The sequence below is a fragment of the Polyodon spathula genome, chromosome 2 (genome assembly GCF_017654505.1).
Source record: "Polyodon spathula isolate WHYD16114869_AA chromosome 2, ASM1765450v1, whole genome shotgun sequence".
In the NCBI taxonomy this organism is placed as follows: domain Eukaryota; kingdom Metazoa; phylum Chordata; class Actinopteri; order Acipenseriformes; family Polyodontidae; genus Polyodon; species Polyodon spathula.
Genome location: NC_054535.1, coordinates 29,531,658 through 29,558,271, shown reverse-complemented (window position 1 = coordinate 29,558,271; position 26,614 = coordinate 29,531,658). Strand labels below are relative to the sequence as shown.

General features: G+C 35.6%; 1 protein-coding gene across 3 annotated transcripts in view; it reads right to left on the bottom strand.

Annotated features, from left to right (window-relative positions):
* Window positions 1-18,946: 18,946 nt before the first annotated feature.
* LOC121295061 (endophilin-A1-like) overlaps window positions 18,947-26,614 on the bottom strand; it is a 51,510-nt gene continuing 43,842 nt past the window's right edge. For 2 of the 3 annotated variants that reach the window (XM_041219362.1, XM_041219380.1), the window contains exons 5-9: window positions 23,828-23,961; window positions 23,219-23,377; window positions 22,340-22,446; window positions 21,853-21,977; window positions 18,947-20,331 (exon numbers count right to left, since the gene is read on the bottom strand). In XM_041219362.1, the coding sequence (XP_041075296.1) occupies window positions 20,135-20,331; window positions 21,853-21,977; window positions 22,340-22,446; window positions 23,219-23,377; window positions 23,828-23,961 (722 nt within the window). In that variant the 3' untranslated portion in view covers window positions 18,947-20,134. The remainder of the gene's footprint in view (window positions 20,332-21,852; window positions 21,978-22,339; window positions 22,447-23,218; window positions 23,378-23,827; window positions 23,962-26,614) is intronic. The other variant, XM_041219371.1, reaches the window with a different exon arrangement.

Below are 26,614 nucleotides of genomic sequence, written 5' to 3'. Positions count from 1 at the left end.
TAACTGTTTAGTTGTTGCTAATTGGAAGATGGTCTCCTGCATATAAGGCTGCAGCTCTCTGCATTCTGTGTGGGTGTTCAGAGGAGTGAACAAGAGGGAGCAAGGAGAACACGAAAAGACAAAGTAAACATAGGAGCAGTGAAAGCGATCTGCCCAGCCTGACCTGTGTGTGTTGTGAGTTTTCTTTTATTTAACACCTTTATCTTGCTCTGTGAGAAAGTGTTTTTGTTTGAATATTTATTTTATTTTTGTTAAACTAAACGATGCAAGCACTATTGGACCATACCTGCAGTGTCTTTCTGTGTTCTTCCTGCATCTGGCCTGACGTCACCACTCTGCCATCCCTGTCACACTCTGATTGTAGGTATTTTAGTATTCCATATTTCTTTGGGGCACTTTCCATGGAAAAAAATAAGCTACCTCATATTATATTATTATTATTATTATTATTATTATTATTATTATTATTATTATTATTATTATTATACTAGAATTAATGGAATTATTAGTCCAACCTTTAAATCGTCCAGGTACTTTCATAATAATAGGAGCATGCTATAGACCGCCAGATTCAGACGGTGAGCACAAATAATCTGTTATACAATGACATTAGAAATGTGTGTAGCAAAGGAGAAGCCATACTAATGGGGGATTTCAACTTCCCCCAAATAAAATGGGAAAACCCGGTGGGTAGCGCGAAGGATGAAATAGAAATGGTGGAAATGACAAATGACTGCTTCCTAACACAATTTGTCAAGGCACCCACTAGAGGGGAGGCATGCCTTGATTTAGTCTTTTCAAATAACGAAGACAGAATAACTAAAACAGAGGTCAGAGAACCACTGGCAAACTCAGACCACAACATGGTCTCATTTGAAGTGTTTTTTAAATCCTCAAAAGTAAAGACTAAAGCTAAGGTTTACAATTTTAGAAAAGCAAACTATGAAGGCATGAAACAGAGACTAACAGAAGTAGATTGGAGTAAAATAGAGAAAACACCCACAGAAGAAGGATGGTTGTTCTTCAAAAATGTAGTACTAGAGGCGCAAAACAATTATATCCCTAAAGTAGACAAATCTAAATGTAAAACTAAATTGCCAAAATGGTTTAATAGATCAATTAAAAAAAATATTCAGCGAAAAAAAGGCACTTTACAGAGCATTAAAAAGGACCAAAAAGAAAGTACACAGAAAGAGTACACAGAACTGCAAATGCAAGTCAAAAAGGAAGTTAGAAAGGCCAAGAGAGAAATAGAAATGAACATTGCTAAGGGAGCTAAAACCAATTCCAAAATGTTTTTCCAATATTACAACAGCAAGAGAACATTCAAAGAGGAGATTAAATGTTTAAGAGATACAAATGGCAAAATCGTAGAGGAAGAAAAAAAAATAGCAAATATGTTAAATGATTACTTTTCACAAGTTTTTACAAAGGAAGATACTGACAACATGCCCCACATGTCATCCAGTTCCTATCCAGTTTTAAATAACTTTAGCATAACTGAGGCAGAAGTGTTAAAGGGACTAGGAGCTCTTAAAATAAACAAATCCCCTGGGCCGGATGAGATCCTCCCAGTAGTACTCAAAGAAATGAAAGAAGTAATTTACAAACCGCTAACCAAGATCATGCAGCAGTCTCTTGACACAGGGGTGGTACCGACAGACTGGAAAATTGCAAACGTAATACCGATCCACAAAAAGGGAAACAAAACTGAACCAGGTAACTACAGACCAGTAAGCCTGACTTCTATTATATGCAAACTTATGGAAACTATAATAAGAGCCAAAATGGAAAATTACCTATATGGTAACAGGGTACTGGGAGACAGTCAACATGGTTTTAGGAAAGGGAGATCGTGTCTAACTAACTTGCTTGATTTTTTTGAGGATGCAACATCGATAATGGATAATTGCAAAGCATATGACATGGTTTATTTAGATTTCCAGAAAGCTTTTGACAAAGTCCCGCATAAAAGATTAATTCTCAAACTGAACGCAGTAGGGATTCAAGGAAACACATGTACATGGATTAGGGAGTGGTTAACATGTAGAAAACAGAAAGTACTGATTAGAGGAAAAACCTCAGAATGGAGTGTGGTAACCAGCGGTGTACCACAGGGATCAGTATTAGGTCCTCTGCTATTCCTAATCTACATTAATGATTTAGATTCTGGTATAGTAAGCAAACTTGTTAAATTTGCAGACGACACAAAAGTAGGAGGAGTGGCAAACACTGTTGCAGCAGCAAAGGTCATTCAAAATGATCTAGACAAGATTCAGAACTGGGCAGACACATGGCAAATGACATTTAATAGAGAAAAGTGTAAGGTACTGCACGCAGGAAATAAAAATGTGCATTATAAATATCATATGGGAGATATTGAAATTGGAGAAGGAATCTATGAAAAAGACCTAGGAGTTTTTGTTGACTCAGAAATGTCTTCATCTAGGCAATGTGGGGAAGCTATAAAAAAAGGCTAACAAGATACTCGGATACATTGTGAAAAGTGTTGAATTTAAATCAAGGGAAGTAATGTTAAAACTGTACAATGCATTAGTAAGACCTCATCTTGAATATTGTGTTCAGTTCTGGTCACCTCGCTATAAAAAAGATATTGCTGCTCTAGAAAGAGTGCAAAGAAGAGCGACCAGAATTATTCCGGGTTTAAAAGGCATGTCATATGCAGACAGGCTAAAAAAATTGAATCTGTTCAGTCTTGAACAAAGAAGACTACGTGGCGACCTAATTCAAGCATTCAAAATTCTAAAAGGTATTGACAGTGTCGACCCAAGGGACTTTTTCAGCCTGAAAAAGAAACAAGGACCAGGGGTCACAAATGGAGATTAGACAAAGGGGCATTCAGAACAGAAAATAGGAGACACTTTTTTACACAGAGAATTGTGAGGGTCTGGAATCAACTCCCCAGTAATGTTGTTGAAGCTGACACCCTGGGATCCTTCAAGAAGCTGCTTGATGAGATTTTGGGATCAATAAGCTACTAACAACCAAACGAGCAAGATGGGCCGAATGGCCTCCTCTCGTTTGTAAACTTTCTTATGTTCTTATGTTCTTATTACAACAATAATAGGTCTCAGAGCAACAGAGACCAGTGGTGATCTGCTGCAGTGTTCACAATAGGTCTCCCAAGGATATATTATATATATATATATATATATATATATATATATATATATATATATATCTATGATATAATATATATATATAATATATATGATATGGGGTATAGAGCACCCCATATATCTAGTCACTAATATGGGGAATGGGTGGGGTAAGAGGCACCCCTTAAGGAAAATTCCATATTTGTCATATAAACTAATGTACATTTTTGCACTTTTATGTTCTAAACAAACTTATATGCAACCTCCATATCTGAGTATAAGCAGGAGTCTCTAGTGATATAAGGTAATGATGTCAAATTCCCAGCTTGTGATTTTGGGAGAGTCTCATCATTGCTTTTGCAGGACAGCATACCTCTGCCAGCACTGCTTTGGCATTGGATGTAGCAGTTGGGATATTGGTTGGAATGGTGCCAGGAGAACTTGGTCCTCTTGAACGAAACTGAGACATAATCTCTATTTTCCCATTAAAATAATATTATAACAAAATTAATAAGTGTCCAAAACAGACCGAACTCTATCTGTAAATACTAAAATAACTAACAGCTTTAAACACCAGCGACAGTTTTATATATCTTGGATAAATGTCTTATATTTCGTTTATTAGCAAACTAATTCGTAGTATATATATATGATTATATATGATATATATATATATTAATATAAATTTCATTATTTTAAACACTGATGTAACCTCATTTTGGAAAGCATTATTTTATAATTATGTTCTTAACTTCGGCACTTGTAGGGCTTTCACCATCAGGCTGCTGTCCAAGAGGGTGGGGTTCACTTGGAGCTACATCCGGTGACCTTTCTGGCACAGGCTCATCTGTGAATTCAGCTGTGATAAAATTTGCATGGCAGAAGATGTTGTCATTATACAGCCAAAGTACACATGCCTTAAAGCAATTCACTGCTTTCTCAACAGCAGCACATGTATTGTAGGCGATGATGAATATCTGTGCCATGTCATAGAACAAAATTCTCTTGCCTTGGTTTCCACCATCCATGAATCAGCTGCAGCATTATATGCACTCTTTAATTCTTTAAAGAATGTTTTATCAACAGGGGCTGCATCTTGTGGGTGCAGTGCGGGTGGAGAGTGATCCTTTCAATGCCATAAGAACATGCACACTTGCAGCTACTAGGTTTTTGTGGCTGTGGTGGCCATCTAATGTCAGGATGTGCTTCAATAGATGGTTTTGCAGCTGATATGAAATGGCTCAACCATTTGAGAAAACTCTCCCCATTAGACCAACCATTGTTGGTACAAACGTCAATAGCCCCAGCTGGACCATCTTTCGTCAGAGCATCCACCATTCATTTCCTCGGAAAAATGAACATCGGAAGTACATAATTTCTGATAGACTTCATGGCACATACCACAGCGACATTATCCCCCTCTCACCACTGGCCATTCTGCTAACTTCACAGGCTCCTTTTGTTGTGATGATCTTAGCAGGTTTTTGGACATTTAAGATGCCTGTTTCATCTATATTCAACACTCACATTGTATTGTAGGGGTGAGCAGTCAGAACTTCTTTGTACATGCTGAAGAACTTCGCAGCTTGAAGCTTATTGAAGTCAATGGCCATCAACATATTCATGGTTCGGGTTTCTGAATGGAGAGATCTGGATCTCAGAGTCCTGGCAGAAATATTATAGAGCTAAGCAGTTGTTTTCACTGGTGTGCCACCAGTAACTTCAATCAGGGCTCTTTTTAAATATTCCTGCGTATATGACAGTCTGATGGTTTTTCTTATGTACTTTCGAGGCATAGTGCTGAATTTGGTGGAAAAAGGAAAACAAAAAACAATAAGTAACAGTATAACTTCTGAGTGCTACCATTGTGACACTACTGTGACTAGGAATACCCCCTATACATGTACACGTACACCTAAATGTACACGTTTTACTACAGAACCATAGCTTCAGAAAATCTGATCCTATTCACCATATTTTCCAATGGATATTATTGTTAGAAGAAGAAGAAGAAGAAGAAGAAGAAGAAGAAGAAGAAGAAGAAGAAGAAGAAGAAGAAGAAGAAGAAGAAATAATTTGTGGAACCATTTTTTTTTTCTTTTTCAGCTTTCCGATGATCAATAATGAAGATAACAAAAGTATGTGTAAAGAAGGGCTTAGTCATTTATTTATGCATTTATTATAAAGGTTTTGTTTTTACTTATTTGTAGTAGCATCCGTATTTTTTTATAACCTTGCTTATATAAAACAATTTAACTATAAAACACTGTTTATGAGTCAAATGGCAATAATCTAAAATGTTGAATAAATGGTGTCACTGTGACAGAAATGGAATGATTCTTGGTGTTAGATCGCCTTCCCGACCTGCAAGGGCGCTGTGTAAAAGGAAAAGAGTACACTGGACTGGACGGCCCGACAGTTCATTCCCAGGGTTAGGTGGAAGTCGGACATCTAGAAAGGGGACTCAGCTATGGAACTCTAAATCATCGACCCAGAAGGTTAACAGTGTGGGTTAGTGGGTGCGCTCATTAACCAAGGGGTCATGTTTGATGGTATATAATGGGTACATAATGAGGTGATCTGTTCCTTGTGATAGAGAAACATGAGTGTTTTGTTTGTTTTGTTCATTGTTCACCAAACTAGATGGCTAACACGATCCAGAGCTGTTGCCCACAGCCAGCATTAAAACCGGACAACACTGCACTACGTATTCACCATTGTTGCACTTATAAATTATACCTCACCACAAGCACTACAGCACTCACTTTGGACCTGTGACTGTGTTTTCTGTCTAATTGTGTTTGGTACGGTGCTTATTATTTACGGGACTGCAACCCTTTATTTCTGTGCAATTCACATTGCTATGAATTGCAAGCTCCTTATTATTTACTGGTTGGTCATCAGACCGTTGCATTATAAATAAACAAACCATTTCACCTGTACTTTGTTGTCTGTTTGTTTCATTGGATTATTGCACCTTCACGTCATTACCACTTTGCCACAGTCAAAAAAAAAAAAAAAAACACTGAATGAAGAGATCTTTTTACGTCTCGGAATGTATGGCTCCCCACTCAAAGAAACTTGCTAGTAAAGGATGGCCTGGCACACCATTCAGCTATAGTAGAAAGTTATGCAAGGTTACATCACAATATTTGCACTCCTGAAGTCTCTTATAATTTACGACTTCTGGAATGTGATACGGGACGATGTGTTGTGTGGTATACTGTAATATCGGCACACCCCGTTATTTTCACATTTTTTAAATTTATATTGTAAGAATATTTTACAAGTTTCAGAACATTTATTTCTTTAAGTATACATGTTCAGTTGTTTTTAGCAATAATGAAATGTAATAGTTTCGGGTCTCCTGGTGCTAATTTAATTTCTTTAAAAAAAACATTTACATTAATAGTTGAGTACTGTATATGATACTGTAGCGAGCTGGGCACCGTTCTGTGTCTGCTGGACTTTATGTTGTCCCGTTTATTTGTCTGGTCTGTCTTGTCACTGTACTTGTTACACAGTGACGCAACCAGCATTACATTTTTAAGAGGGGGAGGGGGCTAGATAAGCCTGCAACGTATCTGAAAATAAAGAAATAAATAACCTTATTCAGGTTTACAGACGTCCGTCTAATACAAAGTTAACAGCAATAATAATAATAATAATAATAATAATAATAATAATAATAATAAAATAATAATAATAATAATGTTGGTTTACTTTTGCCAGGCTTACTTGACTAAATGGTGCAAGTAAATTCCTACTTGGTTTGATTGAATACAAAAAGCTTAATATGAAATCTGAAAATAAATTTTAATAAAGAACGATACTTTTTTAAAATAATAAAACCATTCTAGCGTAATTAATTAAAGTGAAACCATGAACCAAATACCACTGCTTCAGATTATTACTAGTGCATAATAACAGTAACGTTTTATTTAGAGTTGATGCTGAACGTAAATCCGTTCATGGTCCCACAGCAACACAAACCTTCCTTATTATAAAAAGACAACACACACACACACACACACACACAAAACAACCAAACAAAAAAAAAAACTACTGGTTATCTCGTCTTTTTTTAAATGAAAATAATTGCATTAACACTAGAACTACCGGGCGTACATACATACCTAGAACTACCGTAGCAGTCTTTTTTTGCGTTCTATTAAAATGCATACAAAACTACTGCAGAGTCGCACGCTACAAACCAGTTCTATGTTAAATGTAGTCAAAAAAGCATGTTTATTTTAACATGACAAACATAGTGCTTACTTTTAATTCCGATTTCCTCACATAATTTCTTTGTAAATCAGACTTTTTTTATGTTATTGTTTGTTTTCCTTCACGACAGTTTTTGCAGACTGCTTGTTACAAGTGAGGGAATCCTGTTACAACATGAGCACCGATGCAACACTTGGGGGTGGTGTTGGAAGGAGACTTATGATGGCATATGCTGGGCTAAAAACAGAGCGGTTATAGCAGCTCAGACGACTTTTGACATGCAGCAGGCGCTTACGACACTGTGAAGCAATAAAATCGTGCCTGAGATTTGTTTGTTTGACTGTTTTATACAAGTGTTTTCTCTTTACCCTTTTATTTTGTGCCTGAGTTCGACTCTGTTAGCTAACTGTATTTTCTGCCTCCAGTCTTGCATTAGGGTGTGAGAGGGGACCTGTGTGAGAGTGTGTGAGAGAACGGAGCTCGGGGAGAGACGCAGAGCGGGAGAGCGGGTGGGGGCTCAGGCACGGAGCAGAGCCTAGCGGCAGAGCCCTGGGGAAAGATGGCCTGTGAGATGGGGCCTGTGGGAGACTGGAAAAAGAAGGGGCATGGGAGAGAGTGAAGGAAGGAGTTAATGTTTTATTGTTTTTGTGGTGTGGTCTTGGCCCGAACAAGGACTTTGTTAATTTCACCAATAAATTGGTTATTCATTGCACCCTGACAACGAGTCTGTCTTCAGTTACAAAAAAAAGAACCACGTTCTCGTTTCATTTTGCTTTTCTTTAAAGAATATGTACATAAGCTGCCTTAGAGGCATCTCTTATTAATTTGGTGATCTCTTATTGTTATTTCTGTGATAAATGTTTATTTTATTCTGCAAAGTTTAAATAGAGACAATGGAGTACTCCTATTTAAGATTAATGCTCTCTGTTGCATAGGTGTGATAGCTCTATAAGGTATTTTACTTGATCACAGCTTTTAGTCTAATTGAAGAAAAACAACACATTGATAAAAAAAAAAAAAAAAAGTGTTTGTTCTTCAACAAAAGAGACAAATGTCAGGCCTCGGGTTACAGGGGATCCATTTAAGTTTTTCCAAATAGGTTTATTTCCAAATGTCCTTTTTAACACGTTTTAAGCCAAAATGGATCACTTAAAACAGAAAGAAACCTGTAAAAACATGTTAATTTTATGATAACATTTCTGCCTTGTCTGCAGTTTTTCAGTACAAATGAATGATAATGATAATGATAACGCAAATAGGCAGGAAATTTCATTATGCAATTAACGCATTTTTAACAGGTTCCTTTCCGTTTTAAGTGATGCCCGTCGGCTTACATCATGTTAAAGGGGGGATTTGGAAATAGAACTATTTGGAGAATATTAAAAGGTTTGCCTACTACTTCAGAGGGAAATTCCTGTTTCTGCAATCAGGGCAGCTTCTAAACTAAATCAGAAAAGCTGATTAGTGTGCTTCATTTACTGCACACTGTCAAAAGAGGATAGTTAACAAATTTCATCATCTTACTAGTAATAGTTTAATAGTAGAAAATGGTTAAATAAAAATATTTCCTAGTATCTATTAATCACAGCACACTAATGATCCAAGCAGGAACTGCAATAGAAAAAATATACAGACAAATTCCATGTCCTATTAAATGGTAAGAAATTCATTATTTTGAAGAAAAAAAAAAAAAAAAAAGATTATATGAAGTAACCATTTAATAAATAGAAAATATTGAGATATGTAATGTTTTCAGACAGGAAGGGCCTATTTTGTAAATTGGACACTGGAGGATAGCATAGAGATAGAGAGAGGGAGCAAGATGCAGTTTCTTACGCAGAAGAAGGGACTACATTTGCAGCATAATCAGCAATAAAATAGAATCTCGGAATTTGGTATTATTGAATTGTTACTGTGTAATGTAATGGCTATACCTGTTGTGTAGAAATAACATTACAAAGACAGTAAGGTCATTTATTAACACGTTTTTGAAAGTAAAAGATTCCATTCTGAAGATCACCACAAGTCTCTGCATTCACTTTCAATATGATATTAAACATTGCCAAAGTGAAAATAAAAACTAGAGATGTTCCCCATTGATTTGACGTTCACAATATTTCCATCATGTCCCAGTTTAAGGACTTCAAGATCTGCTCACCTTAGTTATTGCCCCTGCACTAAATTGAGTGGCACTCCCACTCTGTGTAGTCTATTACTTTCTTTATATTCGGTCTTCATGTCGACGTGTTACATTTAGATACTTTGCTTAGCTACTAGATAAGTCATGCCCACGAAGACACATCCAGTACACATTGGGAAAAGCTCTTGGGTGCATTTAAGTCTGGTAATTTTTTCTGTAGACTGCAGAAACAGTAAAAGTGTGGATAATCACCAGCCAAGCATTTCCTGCAGGCTCTAACTAGTATACCACTCACTGAATAAAGGTTCTGTTTCCTGGATTACACCTCACTGGCGTGTGAATCAAATTTTCTATAGTCTTATTATACAGTTCTCCAACAAGTGACCACATTAGGCTGTTGCAGTCAAGTTCAACAACAGCCTGGAAGCCACACACATATCCAAGCTTTTTTTAAAAAAAACAAAGACAGAAAGCCTCACATCCTGTCGTCTCTTGTCATAAGCAAAAAGAATGAGCATTTAAGAGCTGGCTGTCAGGGAAGTGTGCCAACTTTTATACCATGATATGGTTTCTATAGAATTCTTACATACTTTCTCTTTTCAGAACACAGGCCCAGCTTTCAACACTCGACAAGTTTTCTTATCGCCCTTCTTTCAGTTGGAACTCATAGATAATAATTTGAGATGATAAATGAAGCAGAAAGACAGGTCATACTACTGTTGAATCTTCCAGTGCAGGTGGCAGGCAAATGGGAAAATCTGAATCCCGTCTTCATTTTGGCAGCCTGTTCATGTCGTAGAGGGATGACTCATGGCATGTTTATCTGGCAGATCTCCAAGGGAGGAGGCCCTGCTGCAAACATAATTCATATCAGGGCATGTGTCAATGCCAGCGCTGAACTTCTCTTTCATTCACGATTTGGAGGAGATTTTTCAGAACTTTGAGGGAAGAACTTAAAAGCTGTCAAGGAATAATGCAGCATAGTGAAAAGCTACCTATCTCAATCTGTTTAAAGATGTTTATCCTCGCTGGCTCTGAAATACGTCACCATTACATAGGCTGTCCTGTGCTCTACTTCTTACATTCAAATACTATTTGTGAACCTATTTATCACAATTTGACTTTTGCTTTTCATTTTGTTTTGTTTTCTGTTATTGCTTTCCTAGGTTGATTATTGATAGGTATTTTTTGTTTTTGTTTCATCAAGGCTGGCATTATGCAGATAGATTCTTGTTAATCCATAGGTATTAACTTGCATGTGTTGCTTCAGGGCAATTTCATAATTGGCCAGTATAACAAAAGGAAATGTGTGAATAGCACAACCAAATCAAGCACCACCAAGAAAGCTGTTCAGTACTTTCCAAGACAGACAAAGAGAAGGAGAGGTGTCATTTTATTGGACCAATTAAACAATAATTAATAATTAAGCATGGGTCATAAATCAACTTAGTAGTGCATCTCTCAACATTTACACAGGAGCATTTGCCAGGTGAAAAATAATAAAAAAAATAAAAATAATTGAAAATAATGTTGCAATATATTTACTTTTGCCAGGCTTACTTGACTAAATGGTGCAAGTAAATTCCTACTTGGTTTGATTGAATACAAAAAGCTTAATATGAAATCTGAAAATAAATTTTAATAAAGAACGATACTTTTTTAAAATAATAAAACCATTCTAGTGTAATTAACTAAAGTGAAACCATGAACCAAATACCACTGCTTCAGATTATTACTAGTGCATAATAACAGTAACGTTTTATTTAGAGTTGATGCTGAACGTAAATCTGTTCATGGTCCCACAGCAACACAAACCTTCCTTATTATAAAAAAGACAAGACACACACACACACACACAAAAAAACAACCAAAAAAAAAAAAAAAAAAAAAAAAAAAAAAAAAAAAAAAAAAACGACTAGTTATCTCAACTTTTTTTTAAATGAAAATAATTGCATTAACACTAGAACTACCGGGCGTACATACATACCTAGAACTACCGTAGGATCTTTTTTTACGTTCTATCAAAATGCATATAAAACTACTGCGGCGTCGTACCCTACAAACCAGTTCTATGTTAAATGTAGTCAAAAAAGCGTGTTTATTTTAACATGACAAACATAGTGCTTACTTTTAATTCCGATTTCCTCACATAATTTCTTTGTAAATCAGACTTTTTTTATGTTATTGTTGGTTTTCCTTCACGACAGTTTTTGCAGACTGCTTGTTTACAAGTGAGGGAATCCTGTTACAACATGAGCGCTGATGCAACACTTGCGGGTGGTGTAGGAAGGGGACTTATGATGGCATATGCTGGGCTGAAAACAGAGCGGTTATAGCAGCTCAGACGACTTTTGACATGCAGCAGGCGCTTACGACACTGTGAAGCAATAAAATCGTGCCTGAGATTTGTTTGTTTGACTGTTTTATCCAAGTGTTTTCTCTTTACCCTTTTATTTTGTGCCTGAGTTCGACTCTGTTAGCTAACTGTATTTTCTGCCTCCAGTCTTGCAATAGGGAAAGACGGTCTGTGAGAGGGGGCCTGTGTGAGAGTGTGTGAGAGAACGGAGCTCCGGGAGAGGCGCAGAGCGGGAGAGCGGGTGGGGGCTCAGGCACGGAGCGGAGCCTAGCGGGAAAGCCCTGGGGAAAGATGGCCTGTGAGATGGGGCCTGTGGGAGACTGCAAGAGGAAGGGGCCTGGGAGAGAGTGAAGGAAGGAGTTAATGTTTTATTGTTTTTGTGGTGTGGTCTTGGCCCGAACAAGGACTTTTTTAATTTCACCAATAAATTGGTTATTCATTGCACCCTGGCAACGAGTCTGTCTTCAATTACAAAAAAAGAACCACGTTCTCGTTTCATTTTGCTTTTCTTTAAAGAATATGTACATAAGCTGCCTTAGAGGCATCTCTTATTAATTTGGTGATCTCTTATTGTTATTTCTGTGATAAATGTTTATTTTATTCTGCAAAGTTTAAATAGAGACAATGGAGTACTCCTATTTAAGATTAATGCTCTCTGTTGCATAGGTGTGATAGCTCTATAAGGTATTTTACTTGATCACAGCTTTTAGTCTAATTGAAGAAAAACAACACATTGATAAAAAAAAAAAAAAAAAAAAGTGTTTGTTCTTCAGCAAAAGAGACAAATGTCAGGCCTCGGGTTACAGGGGATCCATTTAAGTTTTTCCAAATAGGTTTATTTCCAAATGTCCTTTTTAACATGTTTTAAGCCAAAATGGATCACTTAAAACAGAAAGAAACCTCTAAAAACATGTTAATTTTATGATAACATTTCTGCCTTGTCTGCAGTTTTTCAGTACAAATGAATGATAATGATAATGCAAATAGGCAGGAAATTTCATTATGCAATTAACGCATTTTTAACAGGTTCCTTTCCGTTTTAAGTGATGCCCATCGGCTTACATCATGTTAAAGGGGGGATTTGGAAATAGAACTATTTGGAGAATATTAAAAGGTTTGCCTACTACTTCAGAGGGAAATTCCTGTTTCTGCAATCAGGGCAGCTTCTAAACTAAATCAGAAAAGCTGATTAGTGTGCTTCATTTACTGCACACTGTCAAAAGAGGATAGTTAACAAATTTCATCATCTTACTAGTAATAGTTTAATAGTAGAAAATGGTTAAATAAAAATATTTCCTAGTATCTATTAATCACAGCACACTAATGATCCAAGCAGGAACTGCAATAGAAAAAATATACAGACAAATTCCATGTCCTATTAAATGGTAAGAAATTCATTATTTTGAAGAAAAAAAAAAAAAAAAAAGATTATATGAAGTAACCATTTAATAAATAGTAAATATTGAGATATGTAATGTTTTCAGACAGGAAGGGCCTATTTTGTAGATTGGACACTGGAGGATAGCATAGAGATAGAGAGAGGGAGCAAGATGCAGTTTCTTACGCAGAAGAAGGGACTACATTTGCGGTATAATCAGCAATAAAATAGAATCTCGGAATTTGGTATTATTGAATTGTTATTGTGTAATGTAATGGCTATACCTGTTGTGTAGAAATAACATTACAAAGACAGTAAGGTCATTTATTAACACGTTTTTGAAAGTAAAAGATTCCATTCTGAAGATCACCACAAGTCTCTGCATTCACTTTCAATATGATATTAAATCAAACATCGCCAAAGTGAAAATAAAAACCAGAGATGTTCCCCATTGATTTGACGTTCACAATATTTCTATCATGTCCCAGTTTAAGGACTTCAAAATCTGCTCACCTTAGTTATTGCCCCTGCACTAAATTGAGTGGCACTCCCACTCTGTGTAGTCTATTACTTTCTTTATATTCGGTCTTCATGTCGACGTGTTACATTTAGATACTTTGCTTAGCTACTAGATAAGTCATGCCCACGAAGACACATCCAGTACACATTGGGAAAAGCTCTTGGGTGCATTTAAGTCTGGTAATTTTTTCTGTAGACTGCAGAAACAGTAAAAGTGTGGATAATCACCAGCCAAGCATTTCCTGCAGGCTCTAACTAGTATACCACTCACTGAATAAAGGTTCTGTTTCCTGGATTACACCTCACTGGCGTGTGAATCAAATTTTCTATAGTCTTATTATACAGTTCTCCAACAAGTGACCACATTAGGCTGTTGCAATCAAGTTCAACAACAGCCTGGAAGCCACACACATATCCAAGCTTTTTTTAAAAAAAACAAAGACAGAAAGCCTCACATCCTGTCGTCTCTTGTCATAAGCAAAAAGAATGAGCATTAAGAGCTGGCTGTCAGGGAAGTGTGCCAACTTTTATACCATGATATGGTTTCTTTAGAATTCTTACATACTTTCTCTTTTCAGAACACATGCCCAGCTTTCAACACTCTACAAGTTTTCTTAATCGCCCTTCTTTCAGTTGGACCTCAGAGACAATAATTTGAGATGATAAATGAAGCAGAAAGACAGGTCAAGCTACTGTTGAATCTTCCAGTGCAGGTGGCAGGCAAATGGGAAAATCTGAATCCCGTCTTCATTTTGGCAGCCTGCTCATGTCGTAGAGGGATGACTCATGGCACGTTTATCTGGCAGATCTCCAAGGGAGAAGGCCCTGCTGCAAACATAATTCATATCAGGGCATGTGTCAATGCCAACGCTGAACTTCTCTTTCATTCAGGATTTGGAGGAGATTTTTCAGAACTTTGAGGGAAGAACTTAAAAGCTGTCAAGGAATAATGCAGCATAGTGAAAAGCTACCTATCTCAATCTGTTTAAAGATGTTTATCCTCGCTGGCTCTGAAATACGTCACTATTACAGAGGCTGTCCTGTGCTCTACTTCTTACATTCAAATACTATTTGTGAACCTATTTATCACAATTTGACTTTTGCTTTTCATTTTGTTTTGTTTTCTGTTATTGCTTTCCTAGGTTGATTATTGATAGGTATTTTTTGTTTTTGTTTCATCAAGGCTGGCATTATGCAGATAGATTCTTGTTAATCCATAGGTATTAACTTGCATGTGTTGCTTCAGGGCAATTTCATAATTGGCCAATATAACAAAAGGAAATGTGTGAATAGCACAACCAAATCAAGCACCACCAAGAAAGCTGTTCAGTACTTTCCAAGACAGACAAAGAGGAGAGGTGACATTTTATTGGACCAACTAAACAATAATTAATAATTAAGCATGGGTCATAAATCAACTTAGTAGTGCATCTCTCAACATTTACACAGGAGCATTTGCCAGGTGAAAAATAATAAAAAAATAAAAATAATTGAAAATTATGTTGCAATATATACAACATGGGATACGAGAAAGGTAAAGTATTGTGTATCTTGTAAACACGCCAGGGTTTTCTGTAACACTTTAAGTTTGCGTTTAGCACGTTCCAGATCTGAAAGGACTCACGTTCATGTAGCTGCGCTTAAATGAACCCCTGAAGTATTTATTTGAAGTTTCGTAACAAAACATTTTGTTAGATTTTTAATAAAGGGTAATTATCATATGTAAAAATGTACCATGTTCATTGTTTTTATTTAGAATATGTATGAATTTCTCACTTTAAGCTTTGAACATATGAACTGTATTTTCAGCTTTGGCCCGCACAACCAGCAGTGCTTATGCCAAAGTTGAAAACCCTGGTTGATGAAAACTGAACATCAATATAAAACCTTTAAAAAAGACATCTACACAATCACATATAAGGTAGTTCAAAGAGCCAGTCCACACAATTCACTATAATAAACAGTAAACCAGATATTTTATGTAAGATATATACAGTATGAATGAATAAACGTACCTGTCTCAAGTTGTTTGTATTGGGATCCTAAATGGGTAGGATGAGTGACCAACTGATATTTAACACTGATTTGGATTTTGTGAAGGCTGTTGTGCTTAATTAAAGCAAGTTATTTAACTACAGTGTAGAACTTTTGTATTAGTTTTATGGCCTATAAACACTGCCCATTGTTTTGCGTACGGTTAGCGTTTCGAAGCTTAATGCCACATACATATTTGGATAGTTTCAAAGTTGAGAAAGAAATAACCCCACAGCTTAAAGACCTGCTTCATTTTGTTATTTATTCTGGACTGAATGCTTATGAAATATATACCCTACATTATCCATACTAATTACTATACACAAGAGGATTATATATATATATATATATATATATATATATATATATATATATATATATATATATATATATATATATAATGGGTAACCATTACAGTACGAAGTGCACATTAAACAGGTTTACACATTGGCCCATATATCAAAGTTTTTATTCTGCAGCAATTTTCTAAGAAAGGAAAATAAAAACATCAGTTGAAACAAATCTACATATTTAAACCTACCTGTGAAACCTACCTCAGTTAATGTTTACTAGTTTTGCAGTAGCATTACTTTACTTACACACACAAAAAAATGCAAATTGCAGCATGGAATAACATGTTTGGAAAACAGGGACTATTTGTTCTATGACAGAATGAAACATCTCTTACCCATTCCACAACCACAGCAGCAAGCGAGGTTTGTTGTTGCTGGTATACCTCAAAATTAAGATTAGAATTGCTTCTCTGACCATCTATTTCAGTAGTTGGCTGTTAATATACCCCAGTGAAGTTGGAAAACCAGACTGAATCTTATAAGGTTCACCAGAGTAAATGTTCTTGTTAATTTAGCAGTTTTCTCATACTTTTCCATAGTTTTAATATGTATTTAGCATTTAACTTTTATTTTAATGCTTTGCCGTATGGTACCTCTCTGTTTTACAATGCAATGCTTTAACATGCTTCCACTATGCTGTGTTACAGTATGCCATGCTTTTACTATAGGAAAACATTTATAGGGCAAAACCTTGCAAAAACCCTAAAAGAAAACGTTTAGGGATTGTTATAGTTAGGGTAAGATGATATTGATGGTGTACAGTGCCTTCTTATGTCAAATAGTTGTACTACAGAATGATATATTGACATGTCTCAAGTGCCAGGTTTATCAGAATTTGTGTAATACGGTTGTCATGCTTTGTCAGAATTACATTTTATTTATTTATTTATTTATTTATTTTACTACTTTGATATCATTCTACTAATTGCTTATACTTGTGTAGTTCCCTTCATTATCATTACCTCCTAATGCAAAACCATTGCAGTGCCACTGTTTTGCCATTGAATATTCATTAGTAATGGATGTTTCCAAATTGTGCTTTTACACAATGTTAACACAACATTACTCAGCCAATGTCACTATGCAATCACACAACTAGTACACCAGTTATTTTAGTGAAACTACTGTGGAGATACCTAGCAATATATTAACCTGGATCTTCATAGCATTTTATATTTCCATGACACTTCATATGTATCCAATCAACCTGTCTGCTATTTTCATTGTATAATATTGGAACATGAGGGCTATGTGTGATTACAATCATGCTCCCCCATCGCCCCCTTGTGGTTACGTGTATTCATTACATGTATACTTATCAGAACATTGTATTCTTGTACCTGCAGGCATTATGTTACACAAACAAAATGATCACATAACCTGCATGACGTTTGTTTCTAACTTTTGATTTGAATTTTTTTTTTTTTTATTTCCAAATGGGAGGATTATTTATACACCTTTGAGAAATGCAAAAACAGAATGGGCCTACTTTTCGTGACCTATTTCAGTGTCACATGCACTAAAGCGTGTATGTTTTCTACCTTTTTTTTCATGAATTCAAGAACACCTTGATGGAATGTAATGGGATTGGGAGTGTGGGTTATAGGGGTTATAGCCCCACAGAAAAAGTCAGGGGATGCTTCACAGTAACACAGTTTATTACACTATGTAACACAATTTTTGTTCCTGGGTAGTAAGTGTTATTTCCTAATTGCTTATGCCTCAAAAGTATAGAAAATGGCTATTATTCCACACAAACTTTGCTTTTGTGACCAGGACAGTGACATTTCAAAATATCACTATTTCCAATGGGAAAACGGGCAAATGTGTGTCTTTTCGCTCACATAAAGTCAGAAAAAAACAACATATGAATCCAAATTAACATGTGTTTATACTAAAGTAATACAAAAATGACTACAAAAGATTTAGAAGTGAGTAGTTTTTGAGATTTACGATTATACTGTAAATACATACATAATAAAATGTTAGTCTTATTAGAACCTTCATTTAACAGAGGCTTGATAAGATGGCCTTAATGCTAAATACAGGAATGGCCTTAATAACGAAGATGACTTTCCAGGACATATTACTTTGACTTCAATTGTGAGATGGCACGGCAAGTAAAAAAAAAAAAAAAAAAAAAAACAGACATTTTTTAATTAACAAAAAAGTAATTTTTATTAAATATCCTTCCGCCTCTGACCTAAAAAAGTTCCTTAAAACAAAATAAAAACAAAAAATGCATTAATTAAAAAAAATTATTATTATTATTATTATTATTATTATTATTATTATTATAATTATTATTAATAATAATAATAATAATAATAATAATAATAATAATAATAATAATAATCATAATAATAAACATTGAATTGATTAAAAAGAAGAAGCACTATTTATAGATATTAAATTGAACACTGCCATTGAAATTGCAGCTTGAAGATTTACAGGCATTTTTCTTAAATGTTCCTTCTGAACAGTAGTTGGAGCTGCAGCAAGCGACTTCAAGCAACATAGTGTTTGACTCATTGTTGTTATCTGAGGAAGTGCAGCTGGACAACCACAGTTGGGTCTTTAGTGTTTATTTAAATCATTTTTTCCACATCAAGCAATATGTTTTCTTGTAATCCGGCATAGGACAAAAAAATATTCAAGCTTTCAAATAAATGGGGATATTTCAAATACATGAACTTTAATAAATATTTAGATATATATATATATATATATATATATATATATATAGATAATATATATATAATATATATATTATATATATATATTATATATATTATATATAAATTAATACCAAGCAAAGGACATTTACCACTATTGCAGAAATAAGATAAGCTAGTTGCATCATTGTACACCCAGGATGAAAAATAATAAACATACAAATGATAAAATAAAAGCATTCACAAAATTACAGGTCACAGACTTTCAACCAAGTGTTTCTGATCACAAAAACAGCAAAAATACTCACAGGAAATGTCCAAAAAAGGGAAGAACTACAACAACAAAAAAGTTTATACATGAATGATCTGTCGGTACACAATATACAGTTTCCCCAAATGTTACACCAACACTGTATGGTCCAATAATATTTCAAAATTGTGCTTCCTTGTTATTAAAAATAGACCTGGTATTGTACTGAAGTAAGGTCCCCTCTGAAGTTAAGCAATGACGGTTCAATGTATTGGTCATTTTGAGATACACCTCAAAATCTCTTCCCCAGAAACAGTGAAAAAAACAAACAAACAAAAAAAAAAACACTTCAGTTAAAACATTTTAAATCAACCCTCAACCTCCCGGAAACCAAATAATCCTGCATTTTTATTGGTCCTTTTCCCACTTGTATCATTGACAATGAACTATTCTAATAATAATGACTATGTGCGAGCTGAAATGTAAATATGAAACACACAATATGACATCTGAGTGGGCCAAACACTGGCATTTCCATTGCCTTTAAGATAAATACAATAGGAAAACTACAGTAGCCATTAGGGATCATGTGTGCTTTGTATATTTTAATTTAATTAAAGGGAAAGGGGATTTACACATACTATCTGGTTGCCCAGTCCTATGTCTAATCGTCAGAAGGTAGCTGTAAACAACTGCAGTTTCAGAGCCTCATTTTAAAAAGGTAATAACTTAGATGGTATATTGTTTGGCAACCGATAGTGCCTTTTCAAATTCAGAACTTGCTGTAACTGCAGTGGTTAATCTCACTGCTCGAGCCAGAGATTGAGCCCCACCATTAATACCCACATTGGAGTGTTATTCCTTTTATTAGATGGTTGGAAGGGCTACTGAGCCATATGTTACCTGACTTGGTGGTTTATTGCAGCTAAACAACTGGACCCTTTCTTTGTTTAAAGAAGAAGATTAAGATTAAGATTAAGATTTGAGCAACCGATTATGGAGGCAGGCAGTCAGCATCGATAATGTGGTCAAAGCAGCAGCATGGTTGCAACAGGGTAGGTGCTCAGGAAGAATCTTTACTGCTTAGTGGGGCAGTGGGACCAGGATATCCACATAGTTGATGGGGAAGAATCCCGACTGGCCGTGCAGCATCCCCTCGTACCAGTTGTCGTCAATCTGATTAGTCAGGATAATAATGTCGCCTTCTTTAAAGCCCAGCTCGCCCTCATTCTCTGGGTCAAAGTCATACAGAGACCGGCAGCAAGGCTGGTCCATTGGGGCTAGAGAGAAAGGAATAACATGCAACAGTCAGGCACACGGGGCGCACCTTTAAGGCATAATGAGCCAACAGAAGAACACCATGGCCCTTATTATGAAGCTAAGTCACATTTTCAGTGAGGAAGAGAATCGAAGGGCAGTGGGTGTCCTCCGATCCCACGACCAAGCCAATTGGCTCTTTATATATGGATGCTCTACAGTGTATGTCAACATACTAGTTTGAAATCAACAGGGGCCTAGCTTGTAGGGTGAAACACATGAAACAGTCCCTGCTCTTTTTGCCTACTGCAGAACCCAATTAAACACTCCCTGAGGAATCCCCAGCAAAGACAAGACAAGGAAACTTTGGACTGTATGACTCATCCTGCACACTACAGTGGCTTTACCAGGCGCCCCCAAAAAACTGTTTTTGACAGTGGTGTAATGGCTCTTTCCTTCATCTGTGTTGCTTATTGCTAGTCTAGAAAATTACAAATACAGCTTTGTACTTGTTTCACGTCTCACTCTCCCAACAAATTTCATTTTCACACAAATGACAATTTTCAATACACATTATTTGATAAAAATGGCCCACAATTAACCTTTCTTGATTTATATATTGGACACACTTCAAAATACAGGTATATTAACTGCGCTCTAGCTAAACTGTACTTACAAATGTTTGACACTATTTAATACATGTTCTTACAACAAAATACATGATCAGGAAATACATTTATTAACTACATATTGCTAATATAAGAATATCTATCCTCACAATCACAGAATTGGAGCAAACTGCATGTAGTAAAAATAGTAAATGGTAACAGGTATAGGTAATACATGTGTATTTTGAATTGTATCCATATGTGAAAGGGGAGATCTGGGCTGACCGTCTGACGTATGCATGGTGCTGTAGGAAGAATGCAGCAGCCCCGTGGGAAATCATTGAAAAAGAAACCAAAAAAAAGAATAAAACTGGGCACCTGTGCGGTGTTTTGCAAATACACTTTTCTGTCTCCCGTGTCAGTGAATATCCACACCCTTCCACACCACAGTATTTAAGAAAAGAAAGCAAAACTACTGTAATCTCAGCAGTGCTCACCAAAGTACCATGAAATGTTCCTGTCAGGAGAACTGAGGAAGTCAGCACCTCCGGTCACTTTTTTTTTTAAAGTAACAAAAACGCTTATTCACTGCCAAACATGAGCTACATTAGATGTGTAGTGACTGCAGTATAAGATACTGACCTTAAGTTTATGGTTTTGGTGTTGGGAGAGGATTATTCATTGTTTTATTAACAATAATATGATAGTCAATCAGAGTGTAGTGTCCTGACAGGATAATTTCTTTATAAGGACAGCATAATCTCATTTGGATGCACACAATTGTTTTTCTTTCTTACAGGTGAGTAAAACAATAACAAAAACTTTGCACAGCTCTAAAAAAGTTTATTTCTTAACTTTTTTTAAACAGCTAAACCTACTGTAGTCAGTTTTGTCATTATATAACTTAGTTGCAGATATGATAAAGCTATCGATTACCTGGTGACTTGGCAGATCCACTGTTAGTTATAGCTCCATTCTGGTCCTCACTTGATGTGAACTCCATGACCAAACGAGGCTTGGGAACGTACTCTTTCCTCGGCTTAGCAGAGGCCTCCTTTATTCTACATGACAAAGAGCCATCAAGTCAAATGTTATGTTTTATTTTGGTTTGAGGTTTTAAAATGTATACCCTCTACACATTTAAAAAATGAGTAATGTGTTTGACATAAGTGCTATACAGTTACATAATTCTGTCTGTGTTTACTTAACACACTTTGAAACGGGTTTGCACAAATTAACATTACCATGCAGTACTGTGAGTAATACAACCTGGCTTGAATACTTATTTTTGTGTGGCCTTCGCATCATGGATGATAGAAAACAATATACATTTATAATGCTCGAAGATGTTAACATGTATTCTGGTATTTATGGATATTTAATAATCAAAGACTACAGTATGGATTAGTCCTGATGAACTGACCTGTCCTCTATCTTGCTGGACAGCTGTTGAAGAATCTCTGTGGCTTGCCTGTGGTACTCCACCTGCGCCTGCACCAGAGCCGCCAGCTGGCTGACCTGTTCGATCTGCTTTGAAAACCCAGGGTGTGCAATTGCTTTGTTAGTCTTTCCACTCCCCTTTCTGTTTCTCATCATTTTAAGTTTCTCATTATTTCAAAGCTATAGCTGATGCTTAGCAAGGACAGAAATACCATTTGAGCCATTCTGCTAACATAAATGATTCAGTGCCTTTCCATCCTTTGCAGTCCATGCCACATTGCGTATTTATTTAGTTGTTTTTAATCTTTTACTCTCCAGAATACTGTTAACAAGGGCAGAAGGTTCAGGATCGTATATTATAGGTTTTATAATGTATAGTTAAATATAAATATATTTTTCTAGCATACACCTCAAACAAAGAACTAATATATGAACAACATTCTCACTAACTATTGCAAAAACAATTATTTACTTTGTAATTCAGTGGTGTTTCTATATGGTGTGCTGCGTTCTACGGAGCACAGTCTTAAAAGAGAAATGTGTACAGTACCACTGAAATATTAGTCAGGTACAAAGACTAATCAAGTCAAAGCTGTCCTTCACAGGGCAGTGATAGCACAAGCACTGGCAATGTATCTTTCCCCACACTGACAAGCAAGCATGCTTCAGGTCAGACCTTTTGGGAATGACAGAGCATTTTTGTCTCCTTGCCAACCCAATTCTTGGCCTCTGCTTTTTGAGAGAACACATTGGCAGTGACTAATTTAGTGATGCTTTTGTTTTGAGGACTACTGTTCATTTTTTTAAATAAAATATATATTAATGAAGCAACACATGCAGCTTGAATAAACAGGGTTCTTACATCACTTTCTATCAAATTAAACATGCTTTGCTCTGCAATCTCTTTTGACTCGTCAAACTTTTCCAGGGCTTGCTTAATCTCCTCATCTTGAAGCTTGCCTTGCCTCTTCTTCTTGTAGTCAAAGTCTAAACGTCGGCCCTCTAACTTCTTCAAGTGGTGCTAAATAACAAGAAAACAAATCAGTGTCCATTTTAAATCGAGTACACAGTACATATATATACCCCCCACCCTCCCTTTTTCAGTAGTTCTAAAAAGATAAGTTTGGTGTGATTTTACAGACCTGTACCAAGCAGCCACTGTTTGTGATTTTCAATTTAGTTTGATTTACTAGAAGTAAGTTAGACCAGGTCTGTCTCACTCACTTATGCTTACATTTACACAGTTTTGTAAAATAACTGCCACAAATTTCTCCTGTACACATGATCAAGCTTGACTTAGAATCATAGAATGCAGTCGTGTACCGAGTTTGAAGCCAATATCTCTTGGATAAAGGCGCCTGCCAAATAAATAAATAAACACTAATAATAATAATAATAATAATAATAATAATAATAATAATAATAATAATAATTAGGTTGTTAATGATCAAATATCAAAGTTTTTAATTACCTGTATTTCCTTTAAGTCTTTGTCGTGAAGGATCTGCAAGGGGTCAATGAAGTTTTGCTTTACTTCCATATCCAGAGCGTCTTTCACTTCAGCAAGTTCTCTCATGGCATCACCAGCATCGATGAGAGCGAGGCCTGGAAAACAGTCAAAGGTAAACCTCCCATACCTATAGCTCAGATTGGTAATCTGTTCTTCTGTTGATGTTGATCTGCTTTTGTTAAGCACACAAATATATAGGACCACCCTGACCAAAATGCACCCCAAAAACTTAGTTATCACAGAGATATGTGGCAGTCTGAATCTGGGGCATGCAAATAGTCATGATACAGTTGAAATTAGTAAAGGGGTATCAGCTGGTCTGTGGACAATAGTTCACATCACAATAACCAAACACATTTGCTGCTTGTGAGAGACCCAGGCTTCAATGGCATGGGTGTTCAGGTCAGTACTGAGGTCAGCTGTGAGGGGTAGTCAGTCTTTCATCTGCACTAAATTCACAAATCATAGTAAATAAATAAAATGAGTACTGGCTGTCCTTTAACATAAGTGGAACCATCTACTGTACCTTTAAAAAGAAAATTAGCTTTACAAATTTTGATTTATTGAGGAACATTCTGTGTTCATCCATAACTATAGCGGACTATAGTTAGGATGATCAGACTTCTTGGTTTAGCCAGAACTGTCCCGGTTTTCCATCAAAGGTCCTGGTGTCCCAACATTTTGCTTAAAACCCTTAAAAAGTCCAGATTTTCAACCACTTCATGTAGCACGACACACTAAATACCTTTTGTCAAAATAACGTAAACAACCACTTTTAGTTTACGGCACATGCAGTGAAAACAAAATAAAATAAAAAATAAGGTACTAAGGTAATCAAGAACACGATTTTAATAGTGATTAACACAGACATACGTGCTTAGTGCGCCTTGCATTTTCATTTACTTTATATTCAATATGAATCTATAATTATGTGTAACACAGTAATTTTGTAGCTGCTTAGTTCTGGCATGATTTGGCCCACACACTAGGCAGTGCAGTGAATGGGTACAAGCACCTGAATCCACCAGGTTAAACAACATTAATAAATACAGCCATCCTGATGCAGTGAGTAAAAAAAAAAAAAAAAAAACAACAGAAATGCCAAAACGTAAATGTAGTTTTAATGATTTATTATTATTATTATTATTATTATTATTATTATTATTATTATTATTATTATTATTATTATTATTTAACTCAATATAAAATGAATTAACTCCAGTGTTAATCAAGAAATCAGTCTGTAGCATTGATTTTGCATTTTCAATCAGTCGTTTTGCCGATTTCGTTATTAAATAATCTTCCTAATGTGATTTCCGAAATTATGTTAATATCTTAACAAGCAGTGCTTCTTGCGACTATTTTTTTTGTTTGCATAGGAATTTAAAAGCAAATCCATGTTGTCATAATTTATCAGGACTTATTTTGCACTTGGAAAAGGAGGGTTTTAATTAACAAAACAGTATATAACTCACCTTGAAACAGAAATTTAACAGACCATGGCTGACGATACAGAGAGATAGAGAGAGAGAGTGTACAGGACCAGAGTTAATTTCTTACCGACAACCTAGATAATTTAATATTTGTAGTTATGAAAATATTCCAACCTTTTCTATAGTTACGAAGTGTATCAAGAAATTATCAATGTAACTGTAGCCTATTTGACTTCTGCATATGTACATTATATGACAGCTGACATTTACTGTATATTCTATTTGAATTAAACAACTGAAATCTTGGTATAGAAAATGGCATATTAGATATTATAATAACGTTTTTGTGACTGTAGATTTGCAATATGTCCTTAGCTTTTAACACCTGTGTCTTTTCTGTGTCCACACAAGAACGAAGAACAGGCTTACAAGGGCACAAAGATCCACTAGGAATGTCATAGAGATCATTGACATGGAATTTGCTTAAACATATTTAATGTTATCAGACTCCCCCAACACTTTTTGTACAATGTACACTCACCTTCACATGTCTGTATGCATATAACATGTTCTTATAATACTGTAAGTGTTTGGTGGCTACTTCTAATCATGTTGAGTTTATTTATTGCAGAGGCAAGCAAAGAGTACCAGAGAAAATGCATCATTAGAAGAGTCACAGAACAATTAATTATAAACACATTGTGTATTGGATAGGGAGTTTTATCATGATTTTAAAAGCTTAATAAATATACTGTATAATGAAATGTTCCAAACATGGTATACATGTACAACATAGCTAACAATTACAAACACAAATGGCACTTCAAACGTACTTATTTATAGCCTACAATCATACATTCTAAAATACAGACAGAAATAGATGTCAAGATAAGAAAATAAATTCCAACCAATATACATAGGTGGTTTACGGTATATTTTTTTTCTTTTTAACCAAAAAAAGTTTGTAAAATTCACATTAAAAGAGCTGTATATAATAATCTATGGCAAAATATCCCCCCAGAATGAGGATAAATGACTAATGGGGTTTATTTATTTATTTATTTTTAATCCTTGCCGTCCAATTCTTACCCACACGCCAGATAATCATAAACCAGCATTTTATATGGGAAGTGCTCTAAACAAAATGCCCAATTTGAAATGAAGTTTACAAATTATATACAACATAAATATTCCTATTTGTATTTTTTATTTCCATTTGGCTGCTGCTCGCTGGTGAGAGAGCCGTCTCGTTGTATGCTGGTAGTTTCCATAACAGCGAATTATGCTTCCATTCATTTTTCTTGATCTCGTTAAC